At 36.6% G+C, this 12,500-nt stretch overlaps 3 protein-coding genes across 15 annotated transcripts in view; 2 read left to right on the top strand and 1 right to left on the bottom strand.

The window, feature by feature from the left end:
* LOC131949756 (papilin-like) overlaps positions 1-2,508 on the top strand; it is a 5,705-nt gene extending 3,197 nt beyond the window's left edge. Inside the window, exon 3 of the mRNA XM_059311649.1 lies at positions 1,672-2,508. Coding sequence (XP_059167632.1) covers positions 1,672-2,402 — 731 coding nt within the window. The 3' untranslated portion in view covers positions 2,403-2,508. The remainder of the gene's footprint in view (positions 1-1,671) is intronic.
* A 3,379-nt stretch (positions 2,509-5,887) lies between these two features.
* On the top strand, positions 5,888-8,420 carry LOC131949757 (papilin-like). Its single transcript, XM_059311650.1, has 3 exons — positions 5,888-5,920; positions 6,649-6,737; positions 7,775-8,420. The coding sequence occupies exons 2-3, from the start codon at positions 6,677-6,679 to the stop codon at positions 8,380-8,382; spliced, it is 669 nt and encodes a 222-aa protein (XP_059167633.1). The 5' UTR covers positions 5,888-5,920; positions 6,649-6,676; the 3' UTR covers positions 8,383-8,420.
* A 2-nt stretch (positions 8,421-8,422) lies between these two features.
* LOC131949754 (zinc phosphodiesterase ELAC protein 1) overlaps positions 8,423-12,500 on the bottom strand; it is a 20,825-nt gene continuing 16,747 nt past the window's right edge. For all 13 annotated transcript variants that reach the window (XM_059311640.1, XM_059311638.1, XM_059311641.1 and 10 more), the window contains exons 9-10: positions 11,105-11,199; positions 8,423-8,823 (exon numbers count right to left, since the gene is read on the bottom strand). In XM_059311640.1, coding sequence (XP_059167623.1) covers positions 8,686-8,823; positions 11,105-11,199 — 233 coding nt within the window. In that variant the 3' untranslated portion in view covers positions 8,423-8,685. The remainder of the gene's footprint in view (positions 8,824-11,104; positions 11,200-12,500) is intronic.

Here is a 12,500-nt window from a genome sequence, read left to right as displayed (position 1 = left end):
AGGAAAATAAAAATAAAGGCATATTCGAATGTAGAAACACATTTCTAACTATGAAGCAGGAAAAGTGCTTATTGTCATGATAAGAACGCAATATATAAAATGACGTCACAAGCAATTTGGTTAAACTACGGAAAGAACATTGACGCCATTAGTTTTGTGTTCTTTCCTTAGTTTAAACATGTTGCTTGTAACGTCATTGTTTATTGCGTTCTTGTCACGACAATAAACACTTTTCCGGCTATTTTCCGGAATATTATTAGTACTTTATAAATTAATGTGCGTTTTTTTTTTTGAGAAATGTAAAATAGCTTAAATTACTACTTCCGTTCAACGGAAATTACTCAAAATTAGATGGAAGGCGGAGAATTAGATCTTTTATGTACATGTGAAATTTCAATTATCTATCTCGAACATGAACCAAGTTCTAGGCTTTTGATAAACTAGAAGTAGAATAAGTCCCACTTGCGGTTATCGGAAATAGCTGAAAAGTTGATAAAGAACGACAAATTTATATATATATATATATATATATATATATATATAATATATATATATATATATATATATATATATATATATATATATATATATATATATATATATATATATATATATATATATAATTCTCTTTTTGGAGACGCTAGAAAACACCAAGCTGTAAGCGCGCTCCATACCACCCCACCCCTACATTATCTGGTGAGGTGTGGTTCACGCTAAATATTTGCAATCGTAGAGCCGGGTTTAGTGACGGCTATTAGGGGCAGATAATTTTGTTCGAAACAATTTTAAACTTAGGGGAGGTAACTAAGAGGAGGCGGCTTTCACGGGGAGGAGTGTAGGGTAGGGGTTAGGGGAAAGGAGGATGGGGGTAGTATCGTCCTTAACGACCTACTGATAGTGTTTTAAAGCAAGTATTTTCAGTGGCAGCATTGGTACTGTCGAATTCACAAATTATGAATTACTGAAAAGTAGATAATAAAACAACTAAGTAGCGGATTATGATATGCCGCGGGTCGGCTCGTTTTTATAATACTTATAGGCCTATATGAAATTTCATCAAACTAGATGTAACGTTAGTCAAGTTATCGTGTTCACACAACACACGCACACACACATAGACATACGGACAAAATTGCAAAACTATGTTTTCAGGGAGGAGTAAAACGATTTTTTGCATGATTACAATACTTCCTCTATACTTCGTATACGAGAAAGTAAAAAGCAATTCAACATTTTAATTCATTAATGAAGAAGGTTATTACTTTTAATTTGCATAGCCAATAATTAGTCTCATATTTATTATTTAATGCAATTGTTTTAGTTTGTATACCCTTTAGCTAATCTCTTATATTTAATGCAATTCTTTAGTTTGTATTATGTGATATTATGATAGTAAAAGTTGTAACCCACCCCCCTTGCCTACGCCACTGAGGTAGTCTCATATTTAATCTGTAGTTTATCTGGCCAAATAATCATCCTCACATATTTAATCTGTAGTTTATATGGCCAAATAATCAGCCTCACATATTTAATCTGTAGTTTATATGGCCAAATAATCAGCCTCACATCCCAATGTTGGCGTTGGAGCGAGAAACATGACAGTTTAACATAGACTTTAAATCAAATGTATCAATAGTTAAAGTTACTCTTACATTCTATTTCCAAAATTAGATGTAAAGGGATGTATGGGAACAAGATATGGTTGCTGTCCTGATGAGAAGACACCTGCTGATGAAAATCGCACAAATTGCTTGATTGGTGGATGTGCTGGTACCAGATATGGTTGCTGTCCTGATGAGAAGACACCTGCTGATGAAAATCGCACAAATTGCTTGATTGGTGGATGTGCTGGTACCAGATATGGTTGCTGTCCTGATGGGAAGACAGCTGCTTATGAAAATCGCACAAATTGCTTGATTGGTGGATGTGCTGGTACCAGATATGGTTGCTGTCCTGATGGGAAGACAGCTGCTTATGAAAATCGCACAAATTGCTTGATTGGTGGATGTGCTGGTACCGAATATGGTTGCTGTCCTGATGGGAAGACAGCTGCTTATGAAAATCGCACAAATTGCTTGATTGGTGGATGTGCTGGTACCAGATATGGTTGCTGTCCTGATGGGAAGACAGCTGCTGATGAAAATCGCACAAATTGCTTGATTGGTGGATGTGCTGGTACCAGATATGGTTGCTGTTCTGATGGGAAGACAGCTGCTGATGAAAATGGCAAAAATTGCTTGATTGGTGGATGTGCTGGTACCAGATATGGTTGCTGTTCTGATGGGAAGACAGCTGCTGATGAAAATCGCACAAATTGCTTGATTGGTGGATGTGCTGGTACCAGATATGGTTGCTGTTCTGATGGGAAGACAGCTGCTGATGAAAATCGCAAAAATTGCTAGTGTTTGACATTAAAGAGTAAGATGGTTATGGTCCATATTAAAAAAAGCTAGCTGACCAAAACATTGTTGCAATTTTAATTCAAAGAATAAAAAACTGAAAACGCTATTTCGTCAGACTTTCTATTTTGTAACATCAATAGTGGGTAAAAGGTTGCCATAAATGACGTCACGCTTTTTGACGATTTTTACTTCCTCCCCTCCGTCACAAAAAGTCAGACACCCCCCCCCCTAAAATGAAGTCACACCCCAGCTTATAAACCCCCTCAAAATTGCAGTTGAACTTTTCATAACATATTTTCCAAAATTTTGTCTGAACTCTGTCACTATAGAATATTTTAACAAATCCTGTTGCAGTTTATTAAAACAGTTTTCTAAAACGCGAATTAACGGTTAAAACTCCCCCGCATCACACACCGTCACAAAATTATGGACACCCCTCACACCAACGAGTGTGACGAAATTTATTGACGACCCCTTAGTAACACTAGACCAGACAATCCCATTACACTAGACCAGACCATCCATGTGCACTAGACCAGGCCATCCTAGTACACTAGACAAGACCATGCCAGTAGAACAGATCATCTAGTACACTAGACTAGACCATCTTAGAACACTAGACTAGACCATCCTAGTACAATAGACCAGACCATCCCAGTACACTAGACCAGACCATCTTAGTACACTAGACAAGACCATCCAAGTACACTAGACCAGACCATCCCAGTACACTAGACCAGACCATCCATGTGCACTAGACCAGGCCATCCTAGTACACTAGACAAGACCATGCCAGTAGAACAGATCATCTAGTACACTAGACTAGACCATCTTAGAACACTAGACTAGACCATCCTAGTACAATAGACCAGACCATCCCAGTACACTAGACCAGACCATCTTAGTACACTAGACAAGACCATCCAAGTACACTAGACCAGACCATCCAAGTACACTAAACCAGACCATTCCAGTACACTAGACCAGACCATCCTAGTACAATACACCAGACCATCCTAGTACACTAGACTAGACCATCCTAGTACAATAGACCAGACCATCCCAGTACACTAGACCAGACCATCTTAGTACACTAGACAAGACCATCCAAGTACACTAGACCAGACCACCCAAGTACAATAGACCAAACCATTCCAGTACACTAGACCAGACCATCCAAGTACACTAGACCAGACCATCCTAGTACACTAGACAAGACCATCCAAGTACACTAGACAAGACCATCCTACCAGACCATCCAAGTACACTAGACCAGACCATCCTAGTACACTAGACCAGACCATCCTAGTACACTAGACAAGACCATCCAAGTACACTAGACAAGACCATCCTACCAGACCATCCCAGTACACTAGACCAGACCATCCTAGTACACTAGACCAGACCATCCTAGTACACTAGACCAGACCATCCTAGTACAATAGACCAGACCATCCCAGTACACTAGACCAGACCATCTTAGAACACTAGACTAGACCATCCTAGTACACTAGACAAGACCATCCAAGTACACTAGACCAGACCATCCTAGTACACTAGACCAGACCATCCAAGTACACTAAACAAGACCATCCAAGTACACTAGACCAGACCATCCTAGTACACTAGACAAGACCATCCAAGTACACTAGACAAGACCATCCAAGTACACTAGACCAGACCATCCAAGTACACTAAACCAGACCATTCCAGTACACTAGACCAGACCATCCTAGTACACTAGACAAGACCATCCTAGTACACTACACCAGACCATCCTAGTACACTAGACCAGACCATCCAAGTACACTTGACCAGACCATCCAAGTACACTAAACCAGACCATTCCAGTACACTAGACCAGACCATCCTAGTACACTAGACAAGACCATCCTAGTACACAAGACAAGACCACCAGGTTTCTAAAATACCGAAAACGTGAATACATAATTAGGTTAAACGAAATTTTTATGGATTGGTTTAATATCTCATAATCTTGAATCTATCACATGTTGAGTGAATTCCCAATTCCGGAAGAAGCACTTTCTGTTGGTACCGATCTATGTGCACAAACATAAGTTCTTTCACTTAGGCCTAGTGTCAATAGTAGGTAGTAGTAGGCTATGTGAACATACATAAGTTCTTTCACTCCGTCTTTAGTAGGCTATAGATTTGGTTTACACTTTAAATATGCAAATTATTGCAAAACAAGGAAAACCTGTCTAATGTACCATTTAGGTTTCAACAAGTTTATTCAAATACGAGAATAATTATACTCCACTCACCTTTGATCTAAGGATGTTTCATTAATGATCATGGTGGTAGAACATCATTAAAAGCTCATTAACTCAACTATAAAGTAGTGATCTTCTAGTGTAGTTCCACTGAATTTACTGAAACTTATAGTCCAGGTAAGTTTTGTTTCACTCAAACTTAACCCCGGGAAAGTTTTTTCTCACTCACTCAAACTTGGCCCACGTAAGTTTTGTCTCACTCAAACTTGGCCCAGGTAAGTTTTGTCTCACTCAAACTTGGCCCAGGTAAGTTTTGTCTCACTCAAACTTGGCCCAGGTAAGTTTTGTCTCACTCAAACTTGGCCCAGGTAAGTTTTGTCTCACTCACTCAAACTTGGCCCAGGTAAGTTTTGTCTCACTCAAACTTGGCCCAGGTAAGTTTTGTCTCACTCACTCAAACTTGGCCCAGGTAAGTTTTGTCTCACTCACTCAAACTTGGCCCAGGTAAGTTTTGTCTCACTTAAACTTGGCCCAGGTAAGTTTTGTCTCACTCAAACTTGGCCCAGGTAAGTTTTGTCTCACTCACTCAAACTTGGCCCAGGTAAGTTTTGTCTCACTTAAACTTGGCCCACGTAAGTTTTGTCTCACTCAAACTTGGCCCAGGTAAGTTTTGTCTCACTCAAACTTGGCCCAGGTAAGTTTTGTCTCACTCAAACTTGGCCCAGGTAAGTTTTGTCTCACTCAAACTTGGCCCAGGTAAGTTTTGTCTCACTCACTCAAACTTGGCCCAGGTAAGTTTTGTCTCACTTAAACTTGGCCCAGGTAAGTTTTGTCTCACTCCAACTTGGCCCAGGTAAGTTTTGTCTCACTCACTCAAACTTGGCCCAGGTAAGTTTTGTCTCACTCACTCAAACTTGGCCCAGGTAAGTTTTGTCTCACTCACTCAAACTTGGCCCAGGTAAGTTTTGTCTCACTTAAACTTGGCCCAGGTAAGTTTTGTCTCACTCAAACTTGGCCCAGGTAAGTTTTGTCTCACTCACTCAAACTTGGCCCAGGTAAGTTTTGTCTCACTCAAACTTGGCCCAGGTAAGTTTTGTCTCACTCACTCAAACTTGGCCCAGGTAAGTTTTGTCTCACTCCAACTTGGCCCAGGTAAGTTTTGTCTCACTTAAACTTGGCCCAGGTAAGTTTTGTCTCACTCCAACTTTGCCCAGGTAAGTTTTGTCTCACTCACTTAAACTTGGCCCAGGTAAGTTTTGTCTCACTCACTCAAACTTGGCCCAGGTCAGTAGCGTAGCAAGGGGGGGGGACATATGTCCCCGGGCGCCGACCTTAGGGGGCGCCAAAATGGGCTGGAAAGATAAATTAAAAGGTTGAGAGGGGTGCAAATCGAAAGTTTTAGGGGGTGCAAATCAAAATCTTGAGGGGGGTGCAAATCGAAAAGTTTGTCCCCGGGAAGGGTCGCTACGCCTCTGGCCCAGGTAAGTTTTGTCTCACTCAAACTTGGCCCAGGTAAGTTTTGTCTCACTCACTCAAACTTTTGGTCCTGGGTAACACGTTTTAATAAGTTTTGAATGCATATATTTTAAAATAAACTTGCACCCTTTCACATGAGTGACCACAGATTAATCAGCTAGTCATTATTTACTACCACTACCAGCAGTTACTGTCTACACAAAGAATACAACTAAGCCCAAAGAAAATGAACTGCCAGCTAATAAAAATTTACTTCAACTGTCCTCTGAAAAATCAATTTAATTCTTTCAAAATTTTGAGTCCAGTAAAAATAGTATTAGTTTAAGGTATGTTCAATTACTTCAATGTTTCAAATTACAACAAAAACTGACACACAATTCCTATATTTGGTAGACTTATAATACTTATAATAACAAAGCTCTACATTTTGACAGGACTTCATCTGGCGATCAACATCTCCTCCTCTTTAGTATCCATATGTCTCAATGTTTCTCTTACTCAAGTGTTGATATATTTTATCATGTGTATTTTTACAGAATTAACACTAGCACTGATCAGATAAAAATGTTGTTCCACCTTGCTCTTGTTGTTTTCATTGGTTTCACTGTGGCGGAGCAAGAAATAAGTAAGTCATTTAACCAACGCTAACTGCTCATTTCTTTACTTTTTAAGTAACAACTTAGACCAATTTCAGCCTAGACTACTCAATGCTGGCACTAAACAATTATCTCATTATCTAGTTATATCTGAATGTATATTTACATGTATACGCCTATAGATGTATGTTTTCATACATGTATCTAAATGTATATTTATAAATTTATCTTTCTGTACATATAATATATATATATATATATATATATATATATATATATATATATATATATATATATATATATATATATATATATATGTATATATATATATATATATGTATATATATATGTATATATATATACATATATATATACATACATACATATATCTATTATACCAGCTAAGTGTGAAAAGCATGCTTTCTATAGAATGCTTAGGGAATGTATCCCTGGCATTTTCTGGCAAAGAATGAAATATTGGCATAGTTATATAATTTTTCCTAGGCTATATATAAGATGCCTAGAGATTATATAGAACAACAAGAACTGCTCAGGCAAATTGTGAAATGCCAAGCTTTTAAAATTCTTTAGTAACAAAAAAATTTTAAAAAGTACAAAATAAAAAACCTAGGCATTATAATTATAATATCCCTGTGAGCACTATGGCGCCCCCTATCGTTTTAAATAGGGTTATTATATTCAAGGTCTTCAAACAGCACGCCTAGTGGCGTCTCTGCGATAGTGAAGATTAGCCAGCGACCCAACAACTAAAATCCAATATAGCACCGTTGCTGTTTACACTTAAATAACACTTTTAGAAAACAATGTCACGTGTTTAAAAATAAGAATTGATGAAATCTTTTTAAAATGTAAAGTTGTAAATATATATATATATATATATATATATATATATATATATATATATATATATATATATATATATATTTATTTAAAGAGACATAAGTGAGTGTAAACGTGTGTGTGTGTGCATGTGTGAAATTTAAAAAAAAAAAAAAAGCCATGACATGATTTTGTAATCAGGTGATTTTTTTCTATCATTGATTAGTGGTTGGTGGATGTGCTGGAACACAACATGGTTGTTGTCCAGATTCTACAACAGCTGCTCTAGGGCCTGACCAGCAAGGCTGTCCTCCTCCACCTGGTGGATGTGCTGGGACAGCCTATGGATGTTGTTCAGATAATGTGACACCAGCAACAGGACCTAACCAGGCAGGTTGTCCAATCCAACTGCTGGGTGGCTGCAGAGGAACACGATATGGCTGCTGTCCTGATGGGAAAACATCTGCAAGAGGGAAAAATAATAAAGGCTGCCCTAACATTAAAGTTGGTGGATGTGCTGGTACCAGGTATGGTTGCTGTCCTGATGGGAAGACAGCTGCTGGTGAAAATGGCAAAAATTGCTTGATTGGTGGATGTAAGGGTACCAGGTATGGTTGCTGTCCTGATGGGAAGACAGCTGCTGGTGAAAATGGCAAAAATTGCTTGATTGGTGGATGTGCTGGTACCAGGTATGGTTGCTGTCCTGATGGGAAGACAGCTGCTGGTGAAAATGGCAAAAATTGCTTGATTGGTGGATGTGCTGGTACCAGATATGGTTGCTGTCCTGATGGGAAGACATCTGCTGCAGGGCCAGGAAATGCTGGATGCTATTAAATCTTAATGTTGTTTTAAGAATAAAAGTCTAAAATTTAGATGTGTCTTAAGCATTTTTGAGTGTCAGATTTTTAATGTAAAATTTTTCAACATCAATAACATTCAAATAAGTTATAAAATGCTCCTAAAACAGACATTGAAACGCAAAAATAGAATTATAAATGCAAATGGATTGCAAAGCTTTCCAATTTCATTTTTACAATGTAACAACTTGTAACTTGCAAACAGCAGTATTAACTACCTATTTGATGTGTTAAAAAAAATGATTTATTTATAGTCAGTTAAATAGTTATACAATTTAGATCATGTTGGGTCAACATTTCTGTGTAAGGCCTGATCTGAAGGGGGTAGTCTGTACACCAGCAAGTCTTCAGCAAGCAGAACATCTTCAAATATCTCACAAGCTTCATCAACAAGTATTTTAGCACTTTGATCACCATCCTGAAATTACATCAACAAGTATTTTAGCACTCTAGTCATTATCCTGAAATTACATCAACAAGTATTTTAGCACTCTAGTCATTATCCTGAAATTACATCAACAAGTATTTTAGCACTCTAGTCACCATCCTGAAATTACATCAACAAGTATTTTAGCACTCTAGTCACCATCCTGAAATTACATCAACAAGTATTTTAGCACTCTGGTCACCATCCTGAAATTACATCAACAAGTATTTTAGCACTCTAGTCTTTATCCTGCAATTACATCAACAAGTATTTTCGCACTCTTGTCACCATCCTGAAATTACATCAACAAGTATTTTAGCACTCTAGTCTTTATCCTGCAATTACATCAACAAGTATTTTAGCACTCTAGTCATTATCCTGAAATTACATCAACAAGTATTTTAGCACTCTGGACACCATCCTGAAATTACATCAACAAGTATTTTAGCACTCTAGTCATTATCCTGAAATTACATCAACAAGTATTTTAGCACTCTAGTCACCATCCTGAAATTACATCAACAAGTATTTTAGTACTCTGGTCACCATCCTGAAATTACATCAACAAGTATTTTAGCACTCTGGTTACCATCCTGAAATAACATCAACAAGTATTTTAGCACTCTAGTCACCATCCTGAAATAACATCAACATGTATTTTAGCACTCTTGTCACCATCCTGAAATTACATCAACAAGTATTTCAGCACTCTGATCACCATCCTGAAATTACATCAACAAGTATTTTAGCACTCTGGTCACCATCCTGAAATTACATCAACAAGTATTTTAGCACTCTAGTCACCATCCTGAAATTACATCAACAAGTATTTTAGCACTCTAGTCATTATACTGAAATTACATCAACAAGTATTTTAGCACTCTGGTCACCATCCTGAAATTACATCAACAAGTATTTTCGCACTCTTGTCACCATCCTGAAATTACATCAACAAGTATTTTAGCACTCTAGTCATTATACTGAAATTACATCAACAAGTATTTTAGCACTCTGGTCATTATCCTGAAATTACATCAACAAGTATTTTAGCACTCTGGTCACCATCCTGAAATTACATCAACAAGTATTTTAGCACTCTTGTCACCATCCTGAAATTACATCAACAAGTATTTTCGTACTCTAGTCACCAATTACATTATTCTAAAGAATTCAAAAGTATGACTAGCAAATGATTTGTATTTAGCTATGACATGAGCGCCATTTACAATGGTGGTCATTCATTTATGACATTTATACCGAGAGGGGAGTATCAAAAATAAAAATGTGACCAACATACAAAATGTACAAATTTAAACAGCTGTTAATTAAATTAAATTATGCTATATATAGGTGACCTTACCATATGTGCTGTGTGTAACTATCTATACAAAAAATTTCGCTATTCTGTTACTATCACTCTATCTATCTAACTATCTGTTGGGAACGCTATAAAAAAAAAACACAGCGAAAGTAAAAATTTCTACAATCAAACGGAAAGCGAAACATGACTGCACATAGAACATATAGTAGGAAATACTTTAAAGCTGGAAAAGTACACACAATAATATGACTTCATTGATTCTAGAGTGAACATACAATAAAAAAGCCATTGCCCAAAAAATAATACACAATAATAATCATTTGTCTAATTTTAAAAGAGGTTTACGTGCAAAATTTCTTTCAGGCATCTCTATGGGTAGGGGCAAAGCTCCCCCTCCCCCCCCATCAAAATATAATTTATATAGGAAATACATCCTTTTTTTACCAGTGCCGGCCCCTGACCCAGATAAATTTATTCGCCTGCAAAAATTTCAAGTGCCCCACCTCCGAAAAAATGTCTGAAAGAAACACTGTTTGCTAGATTGAGGCCAAAAGTAGGCAATGGGTCTAGATTACAAAAGAAGGGTCTACCTTTAGTCTGTATGATCTACCAATGTGCCAAGTGTTTCTTTCAGACTTTTTTCACCCCAGAGGGAGAGGGGGGCACTTGAAACTATGTCGTTACAGGGGGAGGTTAGATTTGAAGTTGGGGTGATGATTTTGGTTTCGGTTTAAAGAAAAAGACAACAAGCTAGAGCCTGTCGTATTTCTACCTCAATGGGCCATTTATCTTTTAGAATAATACTTATATTATTTTTGAAACACAAAAATAAATGTCCCTTCACCTGTTTTTATTGTTTTGGGGGAAAAATCAAAATACTAAAAATAAAGCAAGTAGATATTATCAAGTGAAGGAATGGATGTGTCTTGTATTATGATGTGTAGTACTGACCTTAAGTTCTGCAGATAGAGGTTTGTACCTGGCGCTGACATGTGTTATGATGAGTAGTTTAACATCCAGCTGCTTAGCTAAACTAGCTGTCATTGCTAAATGGAAAAAATAAAGTTATACATTTTTACCTTTTTTTTTCAGTTATGTCAAATCTATGTCATACTTTTACTTTATATCCAACTGATTTATAAAACCTCTCCATCCTTACATATGGTGAGGTCAGGGAAACAATGTTATTTATATTGTGTGCCCACTGTATAGGCCAAAAATATTCATATAAAACAATAAGGGGATGGCATTTCTAATCAATGCTATCAGGTTATAGAATTTATTATAGAACTTTGTGACTAGCCGCTCATTTTCCAAGAAAACACATAGAGGTGAAATGTTCTTAGAATTTGCTCTATGGTATCAGAGTATGATACAAAATTATCAAATTCTGAAGATTTTTTGAGAAATTAAAAAATAGACTAAAATACAAGAGATAATAGTTGTATATGAAATTTTGTCCTCCTAAATGAAACTTAACTTAGTTATCGGCTTTTGAAAAACTGGAAATATAGTAATTACCACTACCAGAAATTGTTCATTAGTTAATAGAAAAATACAAATTGGATATAATAATACTTATACATTAGTGGGTTTAAAAATATAATATCAAACGCATATTATAAAGATTAGAGTTTATTAATGCAAACTGTAAAGTCATAGTTCAGTGCTATGCATACATTGTTAATACAACATCAGTGCTCATTGCTTTCTGTCCACTTATAGTTCAGTATTAAACAGTGATGTCATTAGGTAAACAGTGATGTCATTAGGTATACAGTGATGTCATTAGGGCGGCTGTCATCCAATATAGTAACAAAGGAAGTCAAACCACCTCCTACAAAAATTTTGAATTTTTTATTTGGTGTTACCCTGCTCACACTACTATTTCATTACTGTAAGAGGATAAGCATTGTCTTGAAAGTAAATTTTATCATAGTTCATTTTGGTGTCACCCCTCTCACTCTACTATTTCATTATTGTAAGAGTATAAGCATTGTCTTGAAAGTAAATTTTATCATAGTTCATTTTGGTGTCACCCCTCTCACTCTACTATTTCATTATTGTAAGAGTATAAGCATTGTCTTGAAAGTAAATTTTATCATAGTTCATTTTGGTGTCACCCCTCTCACTCTACTATTTCATTATTGTAAGAGGATAAGCATTGTCTTGAAAGTAAATTTTATCATAGTTCATTTTGGTGTCACCCCTCTCACTCTACTATTTCATTATTGTAAGAGGATAAGCATTGTCTTGAAAGTAAATTTTATCATAGTTCATTTTGGTGTCACCCCTCTCACTCTACTATTTCATTACTGTAAGAGGATAAGCATTGTCTTGAAAGTAA

This window comes from Physella acuta, unplaced genomic scaffold (genome assembly GCF_028476545.2).
Source record: "Physella acuta isolate Inbredline_101_S28 unplaced genomic scaffold, ASM2847654v3 ptg000713l, whole genome shotgun sequence".
NCBI classification, from domain to species: domain Eukaryota; kingdom Metazoa; phylum Mollusca; class Gastropoda; family Physidae; genus Physella; species Physella acuta.
This window is presented reverse-complemented; position numbering and strand designations above follow the sequence as displayed.